Below are 15494 nucleotides of genomic sequence, written 5' to 3'. Positions count from 1 at the left end.
ATGGACTAGGACAAACGAGGAATTTATTTGGTCGACGCTTTTGTAGTAGGTATGTGCATAATATTTATTTTTGTCGCGTTTTCCATCTGGCCAATTTTGATAGTACAGTCCCGATAACGGACACCCATTGGACCAAAAATTTTGTCCGCTAACGGGAGTGCCCGCTTATGGGGAGGTACGATATACAGTGGAACTTCGTTTATACAACTTTCACATATATGGGACGTTTGGCTTCGGTCGCAATTGGTTCCTCTCTCTCTCTATGCATTTTAAAGTTAAAATTTATATGTTACTCTACAAAAGTGATACACGGTGATTGGAGAAACTGGAGAAACCGCGAGACACCCAGGCTCTGTCGCAAGAAGCAACGCAAGCACTTTGCCCCCCCCCCCCGAGGGGGGGAACAGGGCATCTCCGGTAAAACCAAAATTTATTGATTCGTCAAAGATTACATATAGTGAAAGGAAATCAAAAATTATGTAAATCGAAGAATCAAATTAATCAAGTTAAAGTAAAGTGCAACGGGCACGGATAATAAATAGTCATGGAAAGTCGTATAAAAATCCTATCGCAAAAAGCGCAATCATAAATTTGAGTGATCAAGGATTGAATCAAATGACAAGAAGGGCAGAGCATCTCATTGCACTCCGGCAGTTCAATACAGTCAGTCTAATTTCTCCGAGACGTCATTAATTAGGTTTGGGATTCATTCTGCTCCTCGCTCGCAAACAGTGCCACCAGCGCACTGTCAGGGTGAAGACGCGGCGATCTCCTTACCGGCGCTGGTACCGGAGTTGCAGGAGCTGGAGGAGACGGATCCCTTAACTTCTCGGGATGTTCCTCAAGGAATTTCACCATTTTTCTTATCTTTTCCTTTGATTCTTCTCGACGTAGTATGCCAAGCATCCATGGTCTGTGTAAATGGGCAGCCGGCGAACAGAAGTGAAAGGGCATCGTTTCTGGACAGCATGTGGCGTAGTGCAGGGGCGTGCCAGGCTCAAGGCAAGATTGTGATTATGCATAATCACCAATCGTCTCGATAAAGAGAGTTTTTCACTACATTTACAACTTTTATCGGCGATTATGCAGAAAGTTGATTATCCCAAATAAAGTTGGAAAGTCCGGTAAACATTTAGTGGAAAATTTATAATCTTTCTTCTCTTCATTAAAACAAATAATTATTTTTTACCTTTACATGATGCGTGCACTTCACATCTTTTGCAATAAAAATTAAATTAAATTAAAATAAGTGAGAAAAAACATTAATTTCAACATTATCAGTCTTGTAATGTTGGTTTTCTTCACACGCATCGACAAATACAAACAAAATCAACACCTTAACATTCGAATTCATCATCCTGAGCCATAGTTATGTTCAGTTAATTAAGTAATTAATTTATGATACAAGATTCCTCGGAAGACTGGTTATATTTATATGATAAATTCTCTGTTCATGACCAAAAATTATTAAATTAGAGTTTGCCTTAGATTTTACTGTCCGCTATCGAGAGTGTCCGCTAACGGGGAGTGAAATACATTAAAGCCCTATTCCACGGGAACGAGGATCAGAAAGGGGGTCCGTTAACGGGGTGTGTCCGTTAGAGGAGGTTCCACCGTAAATAATTCGATCAGATTGTGGTATCTAATTGTTTCCCTACGTTTTTGATGTTGCGGACGTGAAGGTAAGTGAAAGTGAATGCTCCTTGGACCGCCCGTAGTAAATATCAATGCTCCGCGGTTACCCTGTAGAGTCAGAAGTATGTAATACAATTGCAAAATGTATTTTTTTAAACGCATTTTCATATAGTTGTAATTGAATAAATTAGTTTCATAGCGCATTCATTTTGCAATGGTAGTAAATGAAATGATACCGCGGACACCCCTTCCCGGACCACAAATTGAAAAACAATGGTCTAAGAAATGGATTTGTCAAGATGACAACGTTTAGTAAAAAAAAATTGCATGATTGCACCTTTCAATGTGTATGTGTATCTATCTTTGCATTTTATATATTACCTGTCTCTACTTTCTTCTGCATGCCTAGCTTTTTACGAGACATGTCAAATTCTAAAGCTGCCACAAGTTCTCAACGCCATTTTACCGTGAAAGAACTCGAGAGGAAACTCCGTTATTTCGAATACCCACCCACGAGGTCGATGGACGAGATCTATCCGGACTTGTTCTTGGGAGACGCCGAAATAGCCGACAACCTGTCCGGGCTGAGAAAAATCGGCATAAACAACGTGGTGAACGCGGCTTACGGCAGTTACGTGACGAAATTTGGCCGGTCGGCCTACGAAAGGCACGGCATCAACTTCCTCGGCCTGCAGATCGAGGATAACGTCCACTGCCCGATCTACCAATGGTTCAGGGTCGCTTCCGATTTCATCGACAGGGCCCTAAGGAATGACGGGCGAGTTCTCGTCCACTGCGTCATGGGCGTAAGCAGATCGGCCACGATCGTCGCCGCTTACCTCATGATCAAGAGGCGGTACAACGTTGGCCAGGCTCTGGATCTCATTCGGTCTCGCAGGGCGATCTGCCCCAATCCCGGATTCCTCCAGCAGTTATGCGACCTCAACGACCGCTTGATGTTGGGCAACAAGTCGTGAATAGCACCAGAAGGAGGTCAAACAAACAAACAAAAAAAAGACACATATTTCAGATCCATAAATCTGTCGGAATATAACAATCTTTAATTCAGATTCAGATATGAAAATCTTCAATAAAGGAGAACCCTTATTTGTCATTAGTCTCTATTAGAGTGGGCTCGTAGCTAAGATGGACTCTGCTTATATTAGCCAACGCATTTTTGAAGAGAGCTAACCTAAATGCGTAATCACGAAATTACGGAAAGCGTAACTTTAATATTAAGACTATTTGATTCCATTCGTGAAACTGACGTAATTAGTACATTTCACTCGATGTTCCTACATGAAGAACATTTTTCACACGTTATTAACACTTTAAACGGCACAGCATAAATTACTAATCTCCCCTCGAAATGTCATATCTTTTTAAACCTCTTTACGGTCAAGGACGAAATATTTCGTCCAAACACCAGTAGAATAAATTAACGCCCGAGTGACGCAGTGGTAAGATTCTCGTCTTCCACTACTGGAGTTGGTGTGTGGTAAAGTAAGTAGAATAAATATATTGAACACATTTTTCCCTGTGATTTCTTTCTCTCTCTCCTCCCCATCGCGAAGCTTTATTGCAATCCTATGAATCGAAGTTGTTTCTTTTTCCTCCCCGTTTTTTTCTATATTTCTGTTAGTGAATCCCTCCCATACATAATGTATCTTTCTACTATATATGTTACTGCTAAAGCCCGAAATTAGCCAGTTCACGAATTGGTCGATTTCGTTGAATATTTACCCGACCAATGTCCAATTTTCGGGCTTTGGTCAGCCAGTTCGTGAAGTGGCCGTAGATCCCTGGCCAAGTCCGATAACAAAAGACATAATTCGAGGTCATTGCCAAGTTGGCCAGCGTATGCCTCGAGGGGTGGGGACGCTAAGACTTTAAGCATCATCGTGCTAATAAAATATGTCCACGTTATCTATGAAAACCAATCGAACTGCAGTCACGATGTGATAATTTTTTTTCCTTCAAAATTTGACAGAAAAAACTATATATGTTTATATTATTAATAGTTTTTTTTCTCTCAAATTTCTCTTTCCTCACATGGAGCTAATATTCAATACAGCTACTATATATACCCGTGTTCCACTGGCAATGAAAAAAGAAAATGGAATTAGGGCCTACTGGACCGTCTTACATAATAATCACATCGCACTTTGGCGAAACCTTTCTGCCATTTCGCCAATTGGCCGCATTTCCGGTTTTGGCAGCAACATTTACATGTAAGAGCAAAAGATAACATACACACATAGAGTGAGGGTGAAAAGAGTATTTTCAACAGGTGTACACTAAGGGCTACAGGGAAAGGTGTTTTACTGAGGAATCAACTTCACGAAATATTTAGGCTTCTCTGAAAATATCTCTAAAATAAGAGGCTTTTAAGGAGACGAGATACCTCGTAAGTGCCGCTTAAAGGCTTAAAGGATTAAACAACTTGTTTTGAATGTGACATTTTGCGTTGATGAGGTGGATATGCTGCACTCTGTGTTCCAAATCAATATAGACTAACTAGCACTGAATGTATGGTGTGAGAGTAGATATGTTTCTTACCATGGGGACAGAGTTTTTTGAAGTGGAGGCAGACAGCAGCGAACTAGTGAGCAACCATACTGAAACTAAGGGCCCACAATCATGTCCAGCCTAATCCAATAGCCATTTGCAAATATTTATTGCTTCCAGTGTTACCTTCTCCTGCTGCAACGAAGCACCAGCGGCATAGGTTGGAAATGTTCCACCCTGGCCAGATATTACTTGGGGAATATTTTACTGGAATTATTACTGGAAGAACAATTTATTATCCCTACGCGTGTTGTGACTGCTGGCGTTCTTCGACCAATGGGTGGTCAAACGGTTTGGCAGATCGGGAAGGACGGCGGCTCTTTTGACGTGGGGTGCGGGGGCAGAAGGTCCTGGCCATTCGACAAGCTTTCCAATATCTTCCAGCCTCCAACATTTGACGATCATTGCTAATGGTGGAGCGGCCGTACTACTCGCCCATTACTAATTTTGAAACGTATTGGGCCATTCTGGACACGAGTGTTGCCTCGGCTTAGAAAATTATGTTGTTCGTGGGCAAAGCGATTCACCGAGACGCTCCTACAAGTTTAACAAAGTCAATGCTTTGCTATGCAAAAACATTTAAGGCCCCGCATGCATCAAGAAACCATTCTTGTGCATGCAATACTGGTTTCTTGTGAGTGCAAGCATTAAGACTACCCTCCGTGAAAGACGTTTCCAAAATCAGTGTCGACCAGCACAACATGATAAGTACACCAGTTTGTGCCAAGCGAACTGTTGCCACCTCGCATATCCGTCCAGCAGTCTAAATTCTGTGTGTACCCATGCTTTCTTGTCTAGGCAATAGCCATTGTTACGATATCAAAACTGCATTACTGCCATCTTGAGTAGTGTTTCTTAACCTTATTTTTGCCCGTGGCTCCCTTTTCGGACCATTTTTTTTTCTCCTCGTGGCTTTCATCTTACTTAGACCCACCCATCTAGAAGCAAACTATGCCGCTTTTTTAATGATTTAGACGTCATTTTGACGTCACATTGATCTGAAAACTATTTTTTTCACCATCGATGAGTCCGCTAGGGATTTTTCAAGGCGTCTTACATATGGATTATGTGTACATATGCGTAAGACGCCTTGAAAATTCCCCAGCGGAGCCTTCGGGGGGGGGGGGACAGTTTTTTGTTCAATGTGACGTCAAAATGGTCTAATCGTCAAATTGGTCAAATGGTCTAAAGATAGAGTATTTCTCTTCCTTGTTTTTATTATTGTTACTCTCGGTGTTGCGGGGAAAAACACTTACCACCTACATGAAATAGTAGAAAAATATTCTTCTTGAGAAAATGTGTGGCATTTTGCAGAGGCTTCAGTTATTTTTACTGTGGTAGTTATAATGTAAATCAGAAAAATTTTAAAAACCGTTTAAAGAGCGGGGAGCACAACCTTTTCAGCCCGCGGGTAAGATATTTGGTATTTCTGCCGCTCGCGGGACAGAAACGTGTATATATATGGGGGGTGATCATATGACTAGTATTACACGGGACATTCTCGCTATCTCACCGTCCCAAATTTTTTTTTTATAAAATTACACGTTTTTTCTATTATTTTCAAATCGGCTCCACTTGAGTTTTTGAAATCAAGAAAATTGAGATTATCTTCGTGACTTATAAATTATGTTATTTACTTATGTTATATTCACTCTATCATAATTATTGATAGATAATTAATACCATAATTAATTACAGTGAAATAAATATATTCATCTCACATGTATATGTCAAACATATTCGTTTTTTGGTGAATTACTTGACTGACAATTCTTTTGGCTAAAACTGGCAATTGCACTTGCCTTTGAAAATATTTTGGCTTAAATGACAGATTTAGTTACCATAAACAATTTTTGGCTCTAATTAGCAACTTTATTTGCATTTGGCAATTTTTCGGATATGATTAGAAATTTCACTGACTTTTGACAATTTTTGGTAAAATTGACAACTTTACTTTCCTTTGACAATTTTTTAGGCAGTAATTGGCAATTTTGCTTCACAATTGTTTTAGTGATAATTGGTAATATCCCGTATGAATCCCAATTTCTTGTATTTTAATGAGTGAAATGTGGACAGTTTATCGTGTTGTGTGAATATTGATACTTTTCTATCGGAACACCTTTCGTAGGCCAGATGGAAACCCTTGACGGGTCGGCGGTTGGGCACGCCTGGCTTAAAGGGTAAAAAACGTTCAAAAAAATCATTTCTAGAGAGAATGTAGTCTTTATTTTTGCACAGACATTTAAAATAGGAACATCTCTGAGGACGAAAACATACACAGTAATAATATACCTTAAGCATTTTAGCGCATGATATTTCCTATATTTAGTATCACAGTCATTCACAAATTTCATGAAACATGTTATAAATTTTAAATGTTTTTCCGTTGCCCTAATTAATCTTCGGGGATGTTTGCATCCCCGTTTCCATGATAGATTTTTATATCGCCTTTGCAGGTGTGATAGAGATCGAAGACAGACTGTTGAAAAGTCTGGGACCACCCGGTGTCCAGTTGCCGGTTCCAGGTACAATCCAGCTCGTAATATAGTTCCGGGTGTTCCATCCCGGTCAACGTGAAGAAGTCCTGGTGTCCCAAGTAACCTCTGAACTGATACTTATCACAGAGCTCGCCGATGACAGTGTCGTTCAATAACGTATTGTACAGTGTTGATTTCCGCATTTTTTCGAGATCGAATAGAGTGACTCCGGTGTTGAATCCTTGTTTTCCGGGTCTTTGGGAACCGACGAGAGTTTCCGGGTTCTTCAGCCTGAACCTGGCGAAATCCATGCGGTACTGAGGCTGCAGATCCGGAGCTATACCGATGACGTTCGTGGCTTCGAACTTGTCGAATTCGATCCAGAGTTCGCGTATGTCAATTAAAAATTTCAAGTCCATGTCGAGGAAAACGAGTCTCTTGATCGATGTCGGGAACGAGCGGTGGAATATCTGAGACATGAAAAATATGTCGTCGTTGTATCGACCGACGTCCTTGCTGAAGAAATGACTCCTGATCATCTCGATTTCTTGACTGTGGTTCTTTGACATCTGGTAGACATCATAATACGTCGCCTGGAGTGACAAGAAAAGAAAAAAACATTAAATTACGATCATTAATTATTTTCAATAACCTCAATTATTAGAAGATAGTCCCTGGCCAGGAAGCCATGGTCTTGTGAAATTTGAGTTTTCAGACGTATCGTTCACATGTACGGTGGGTATCTTCAATCAAAGCTGGGCAAATCTATTGCCTAAAAATTCCCACCGGGCATGTATTTTTTTTACCACATGCCTAACGTGGGCAGAAGAAAAAAGGAATTGAAACACTTCAATTTTTTTTTTAAATTTTTCCATTGACGATGATGCAGGCTTTCTTACACACATGCTTGAAATTCCACAGACATGCTTTCTTTGGCAGCTATGATGCCAATGTGTAGTCAACGTATTTTGACCTATTTTCACGGTCCTAATATTTAGCAGCCCGGTACGGTCATGGGCCCTCATATATTGCAACTTGGCCGTTCTGAGAGAAGGAAAACCTCACTTCACGTGTTATAATTTCTTGTTGAATTCAATTTTTTTAAGCAAGTTTAGTTTGGAAAATTTCTACAAGAAATCACTTTTATTTTCTAGATCAAGTTTTTGAATAACAAATTTGCAAAAACAAATAAAAATTTCAAAATTTTTGTTCACTTTTTTAATCATAATTTAACACCCAATTCAATACAAGATTCATCGAAAGACTGGTTATTTGTGGAGATGAAGATTACAAGGAAGAAAATTCATCACTGCCCCCACGGGGACTCAGACCCCGGTCTCTCGCTTGTCGGACTAGTGCTCTACCATTTGGTAGCGAGAGACTGGGGTTCGAGTCCCCGTGTGGGCAGTGATGAATTTTCTCCCTTGTAATTTTCATCTCCACAAATAACCAGTCTTTCGATGAATCTTGTATTGACAAGTGAAGAGGACGTTTCTATATGCAATTCAATATTGCTCAGCTGGAGTGCACCGTGAATGTGTATTACTTATACTACTTAATCTGAATCTGTCTGTCGTCATTAAGACGACATTGAAAGTATCGGCAAGTTCAGATTGTAATGCGTTAATGGAAATACATTTCCTTGATATCATAAAAATGACAAGCAAAATTTGGGAAACAGTTTTGTATCTGGTGATCATGAACTATTTCCGTGAATCAGGCTTCGAACATAGTCAAGAAATTCTACAGTGATGCTGATTCTAGAACAGTGGAATAACGTTACAGCTAGGAACAATAACTGTAATTATAAATTATTGAAATTTAGGAAACAGTTTCGCAACTTATGATTGAATTTTAATAATTGATAATTATTATCATATGTGAATGTTGATGATTACGTTGCAATTTATAATCATTTTACTGATCCAAGATAGATTGATTAGATAATTGAAATTTTGGAAAATTCGAACTTTCTTCAGTGACTTTGGACTTCAAATTAACCAAGTTCGACTGTATATATCATACGACCCTACAGAAAATGAAGGGCTCGACAGGGATGAAAATTGTGCGGTTGATTATAAAATTGCAGAAAATATTTACGCACATTTTTCTTAACGCATAAATATCGGGAAAATATGCATCACAAAAATATGGAACCTCTCCTTTTTCTGTCACATCTTTATATATAAATGTGAAAGTATGTATGTATGTATGTATGTATGTATGCTCTTTATACAAATCTACAGTTTTAGACCGATCGTCGCCAGATTTTGCATATATACCAAACAGGACCGGGATTGAGCCGTAGGCTACTTTAAAAGTTCGTCAGAGCTGGGCAAATGCCCGAAATGGGCGAAAAACTGTCGGGCAACAATGGTTTTGGGGGCCTCAACAATCACTTTCGGAACGTTTACTTTGGTTACCGTGGTTTCCAACAATGCGTTTCAGACGTGAATATATGCCTTTACAATGGTTTGTCACATCTTTAACACTGCCATCATTACAGTTTATTCCTTTATAATGGTTTGGCTCTTTTCCAATACTCACAGTAATTAAAAAAAAACCCTGGAAGCGCCAGATATTTTTGCTTGCATGTATACAGGGTGTCCTGTAAGTGCTAATGTGGCCTTTATCTCATCAACCACCCATCGTTGAGGTATAGTTTCAATTTAAAAAGTGCTTAAAAGGAGTTTGAATAATATTCGCTGCAGAAGCTGGACATCTGACGTCACTAACAACGGAGAACAACAACTACGACGATAAAACAGGGAATAAAAATGTTCAACGCCAGCTGATGAACTCAATGCTTGCCTCAAATCATCAGCACTCTACTTCACCAAACACCAACTCTGGCCATATCGCTACATTGCAATTTACTGCCATTAGTGAGATGGGTTGGAAGTGAAGGTGGTGTGCTGTCTATCGGTGGTCGCCTCGAGTTTGTTAGGACATCAACACTCTGGCACGAAGCTAAAAAATTATCATTATCCACCAACATGCGAGTTCAACTGCAAAATGACTCAGCACTGCTATCATTTTCACATCAGCTGATCAAACTTGGCAATGGAAGAATTCCTGTAGACCCAAGCACTGGACTGATAACGTTCCCAAATGGATTTTGCCAGTTATTATATATATAAACTCAGTTCAAGAACTTGCAGACAAAGTCTTCCCAAACATTCAACAAAATCACCGAAACCATGAGTGGCTTTGTGAGAGTGCGATTCCGGAACCGAAAAATGAGTGTGAACAAGATCAACGGAAAAATCCTAAAAATTATTCCGGGAGACTCCACATCTTACAAATCGGTTGACACTGTCACAGACACAGCGCAGACAGTTCTGTATCCTGCAGAATTTCTGAACTCTTTGGATATTCCGGCTGTGCCACCACACAATTTGACCCTCAAAGTCGGAGCACCTGTAATGCTTTTAAGAAATTTGGAGACACCGATACTCTGCTATGGCAACAGACTCTGCGTGAAGAAATTGCACAATTGCATCTTTGAAGCAACGATTCTAACTGGATGTTACAAAGAAAAAGAAGTCTTCATTCCACGTATCCCAATCATCACCGAAGAAATGCCATTCACTTTCAAGCGATTACAGTTCCCGATTCGCTTAGCTTTTGCCATGACAATCAACAAAGCGCAAGGCCAGTCGTTAGCAGTGGCAGGTATCAACCTACTTGAGCCCTGTTTTTCACACGGACACCTTTTCGTCACCTGTTCGCGTGTGGTAATAGAAAAAATTTGTACATCTACACACCAGATGGAAAAAGAAAAAATATTGTGCATTCACAAGCGATTGCCTGAAGATTTTAATTAAAATATTTAAAAATGTGAAAGTAATTTTCTCTTACTTGATGCAGAAATTTTTTTGATTAAGAAGTAATTAATAAGCTATACATATATAAATTTTTTACGGGGCGGGCAACGTCGCCGGGTATCAGCTAGCTGATACCCGGTGACGTTGCCCGCCCCGTAAAAAATTTATATATGTATAGCTTATTTATTACTTCTTAATCAAAAAAATTTCTGCATCAAGTAAGAGAAAATTACTTTTATTTTTAAATATTTTAATTAAAATCTTCAGGCAATCGCTTGTAGATACACAATATTTTTTCTTTTTCCATCTGGTGTGTAGATGTACAAATTTTTGCTGTTACCAACACGCGAACAGGCGACGAAAAGGTTTGAAAAACAGGGCTCAAGTAGGTTGATACCTGCCACTGCTAACGACTGGCCTTAATAATCATTTTCATATTATAATTATATATATAAACTCAGTTCAAGAACTTGCAGACCACGTTTTCCCAAACATTCAACAAAATCACCGAAACCATGAGTGGCTTTGTGAGAGTGCGATTCTGGCACCGAAAAATGGCAGTGTGAACAAGATCAACGGAAAAATCCTAAAAATTATTTCGGGAGACTCCACATCTTACAAATCGGTTGACACTGTCACAGACACAGCGCAGACAGTTCTGTATCCTGCAGAATTTCTGAACTCTTTGGATATTCCGGGTGTGCCACCACATAACTTGACCCTCAAAGTCGGAGCAGACACCTTTTCGTCACCTGTTCGCGTGTTGGTAATCCTAAAAATTTTTACGTCTACACACCAGATGGACAAACAAAAATATTGTGTATCCACAAGCGATTGCCTGAAGTTTTTAATTAAAATATTTAAAAATTAAAGTAATTTTTTTTACTTAATGCAGAAATATTTGATTAAGAAATAATTAATAAGCTATATATATGTAAATTTTTTACAGGGCGGGCAACGTCGCCGGGTATCAGCTAGCTGATACCCGGTGACGTTGCCCGCCCCGTAAAAAATTTATATATGTATAGCTTATTTATTACTTCTTAATCAAAAAAATTTCTGCATCAAGTAAGAGAAAATTACTTTTATTTTTAAATATTTTAATTAAAATCTTCAGGCAATCGCTTGTAGATACACAATATTTTTTCTTTTTCCATCTGGTGTGTAGATGTACAAATTTTTGCTGTTACCAACACGCGAACAGGCGACGAAAAGGTTTGAAAAACAGGGCTCAAGTAGGTTGATACCTGCCACTGCTAACGACTGGCCTTAATAATCATTTTCATATTATAATTATATATATAAACTCAGTTCAAGAACTTGCAGACCACGTTTTCCCAAACATTCAACAAAATCACCGAAACCATGAGTGGCTTTGTGAGAGTGCGATTCTGGCACCGAAAAATGGCAGTGTGAACAAGATCAACGGAAAAATCCTAAAAATTATTTCGGGAGACTCCACATCTTACAAATCGGTTGACACTGTCACAGACACAGCGCAGACAGTTCTGTATCCTGCAGAATTTCTGAACTCTTTGGATATTCCGGGTGTGCCACCACATAACTTGACCCTCAAAGTCGGAGCAGACACCTTTTCGTCACCTGTTCGCGTGTTGGTAATCCTAAAAATTTTTACGTCTACACACCAGATGGACAAACAAAAATATTGTGTATCCACAAGCGATTGCCTGAAGTTTTTAATTAAAATATTTAAAAATTAAAGTAATTTTTTTTACTTAATGCAGAAATATTTGATTAAGAAATAATTAATAAGCTATATATATGTAAATTTTTTACAGGGCGGGCAACGTCGCCGGGTATCAGCTAGTATTAAATAATATCGAAACTCTCTCTTATAATTTTTGAAGTTGGTTGTGTTAAATTCAAACCGGTAGCAGCATGAACAGGAACAAAATATGTTGTATTACCACCTATTATTTATTTTATGCTGAATACTGGTATAAACTTTATGCGTTAAAACACCGGTTAACACGTTTTTATGTTTGCCGACAAATTACTTTTGTGAATACAGCAACCGGTATTTTGGTTCATAAAATTTGCACTAGTGTGGTAAAGTTTTATACAATATATGTTCATTTTCATTTTGCACATTTGTTCAAAACCAACAACCATTTTATTTTAAGAATTGTAACAAATAGTTTTGTTTTTATTCAATACGTGACAGCAGCGTTCTCAGCTTGACGTAATTTCTCGCATTTATATAACAGCGAAGTATAAATATTTTCTTTCTTTCAAACCGAGTACAACTCAGGTCTATCACCACCTATAGGCGATTTACTACCTAGTGAGTTGTGCCGGAAGAGTAACTGTGTGTGTACCTAACAGTCTGAGTGAGCATGTATAGTGTTGGGTTTGATTTTTCAGTGCTGCCATGTATATTTCAGAAATGTGTATCAACAATTATATAAAAATGGAAATTTATATTATGTAAATAGTGTATATTATATAAATATATTATGTAAATACTAGGGGGGCTCTGCCCCCCTGCCGCCTTTGGCGGCCAACCCCCCCCCCCACTTCTCTCCCGGACATATCTTGTTTATTTCGTCCCACTTCATCAGCGTGCTATGGAAAAGGGGAAAGGGACGTGTGAAAGCACCAGCCTACTGAAGAAGCGAATTTTAATGAAAATAATAATAAAGCAACAAAAAACAAATGAGATTCATCAAGTATCCCCAGAAAACTTCCCCATGGGGGTCCCCAGATTCAATTCGCTGAATTTCAGTGGGGCCCCACACTGGATATATCTTGGGCTACCGATGTGTTGCAAATTTTACAATGTTAAACCACAAAAATCAATGAGATACATTCAGGGGCACCGAATTACAACCTGCCAACATTTCCATGAAGCCCTGACCTGCAAGCTTGTCGGACACCCCCCTGTGAGAATTTTTCATTTTTATCAATTTTACAACGAATAAAATCCAGGGCCCCACATCCAGTAGCGAGGACACAATACGCAGATTTTTAGTGGGGCCCCAGACTGGCTATATCTCGGGTTTCGGCTGTGGCAAATTCTACAACAGAAAAGAATGAGATTCATCCAGGGCCCCCAAAATCAAACCTGTAAACATGGGGCCCCTCGACTTGGAAGCTTGTTGGTCATCCCCCGGTGCGAGTGCCATGAAAAATTTTCATTTGTATTCGTTTTACCAACGAATAAAATCCAGGGCCCCAAAATGAAACCTGTAAACATAGGGCCCCCGACTTGGAAGCTTGTTGGTCATCCCCCGGTGCGAGTGCCATGAAAAATTTTCATTTGTATTCGTTTTACCAACGAATAAAATCCAGGGCCCCAAAATGAAACCTGTAAACATAGGGCCCCCGACTTGGAAGCTTGTCGGTCATCCCCCGGTGCGAGTGCCATGAAAAATTTTCATTTGTATTCGTTTTACGAACGAATAAAATCCAGGGCCCCCAAACAATTACCCGGGACACCAATTCGCATACTTTTGGTGGGGCCCCAGACTGGCTTTATCTCGGAGTTCCGCTGTTGCAAATTCTACAACAGAAAAGAATGAGATTCATCCAGGGCCCCCAAAATGAAACCTGTAAACATGGGCCCCGACTTGGAAGCTTGTCGGTCATCCCCCGGAGCGAGTGCCATGAAAAATTTTCATTTGTATTCGTTTTACCAACGAATAAAATCCAGGGCCCCCAACCAATTACCCGGGACACCAATTCGCATACTTTTGGTGGGGCCCCGGACTGGCTTTATCTCGGGCTTCCGCTGTTGCGAATTCTACAACAGAAAAGAATGAGATTCGTCCAGGGCCCCAAAATGAAACCTGTAAACATGGGCCCCGACTTGGAAGCTTGTCGGCCATCCCACGGAGCGAGTACCATGAAAAATTTTCATTTGTATTCGTAAAATCCAGGACCCCCCCAACCAATTACCCGGGACACCAATTCGCATACTTTTGGTGGGGCCCCAGACTGGATATATCTTTTGCTTCCGCTATCGAAATTTTTCAACGTTAAAGCAGCAAGAAAACAATGAGATCCATCAAGGGCCCCTGGAAATGAAAACTTTTTACTTATACGTGAAATCTTCCCCGGGTACCCCGACCCTGTGTTGGGAGCACTGCTGTTGTGTGTGTATATTATACATATACCTCTCGGCATGGACCTCCCCCCCCCCCACAAAGGAAGGGCTGACAGGGGCCACAACGATTCTTATCACTTTTTGATTTTTCACACTATAAATTAATCACAGAGGGGCCCCTGAAAAGCTGGTTTGGGGGCTCGAAATCTAAATTCCAGCCTAAGGGCTCTGCTGTAGGATGTAGGAGCCTCTTGGTACATGCACATAACATGGTCCCGATGGGTCAAATGGGTCCCGATATGTGAATATCGACCCAATATCGATATATGATATATGATATCATATCGATATATGAATATGAATGTACGATATATGAATGTGAATATCGATATATGAATCGAAACCGACTTCCGTAACAGATTTCCGTCACTCAAAAATTTCACCCACTTCCGTCACTCGGTTGCTTAGCAACAGGCCCTTTTCGAGTTTGTTTGTGATTTTATATTATAGAATAGATATGTATGGGAAATTCAAATGTGATCGCTGCCACCCAGCACTGTGAACGGGGGCTGTGTTTGATTGTTCCCGCCGCACTTTTATAGTATGATAGTAATTTTGTAACCTTGAATATATATTTGTATGAGCTCAGGGTGATATTTGTACCCAATACTACCTTCATAGTAATGTTAATGTGCATTCCCAATAGTATAAAAAAGGGAAATTTTTGTAAAGTAAATAATGTATGCATGTAATTCAAATGTGAATGCCCAGCACTGTCAACGGAGGCTCTGTTTGATTGTTCCCGTCGCAGTGCGGGCTATGTGTGTATTCTGTGTGTGTATATATTGCATGTTTTGTGAGGGGAAGAGCGAGCAGAACACACTGTTCAGCGCTGTGGACGGAGGCTTTGTTTCTTCGTTT

The 15494-nt window shown here is 39.8% G+C and overlaps 1 protein-coding gene and 1 pseudogene across 1 annotated transcript in view; one reads left to right on the top strand and one right to left on the bottom strand.

Annotated features, from left to right (window-relative positions):
* The first annotated feature begins 2057 nt into the window (after window positions 1-2057).
* Window positions 2058-2612, top strand: LOC149078943 (dual specificity protein phosphatase 3 pseudogene; annotated as a pseudogene).
* A 3794-nt stretch (window positions 2613-6406) lies between these two features.
* LOC149078941 (transient receptor potential-gamma protein-like) overlaps window positions 6407-15494 on the bottom strand; it is a 140741-nt gene continuing 131653 nt past the window's right edge. The window contains exon 18 of the mRNA XM_089240470.1: window positions 6407-7273. Within this exon, the coding sequence (XP_089096596.1) occupies window positions 6599-7273 (675 nt within the window). The 3' untranslated portion in view covers window positions 6407-6598. The remainder of the gene's footprint in view (window positions 7274-15494) is intronic.

Source organism: Pholcus phalangioides, unplaced genomic scaffold (genome assembly GCF_987345545.1).
Source record: "Pholcus phalangioides strain wild (caught in Gottingen) unplaced genomic scaffold, Ppha-v1.0 ptg000013l_1, whole genome shotgun sequence".
In the NCBI taxonomy this organism is placed as follows: Eukaryota; Metazoa; Arthropoda; class Arachnida; order Araneae; family Pholcidae; genus Pholcus; species Pholcus phalangioides.
Note: the sequence above shows the minus strand (reverse complement) of the source record. Positions and strands in the feature narration are given on the sequence as shown.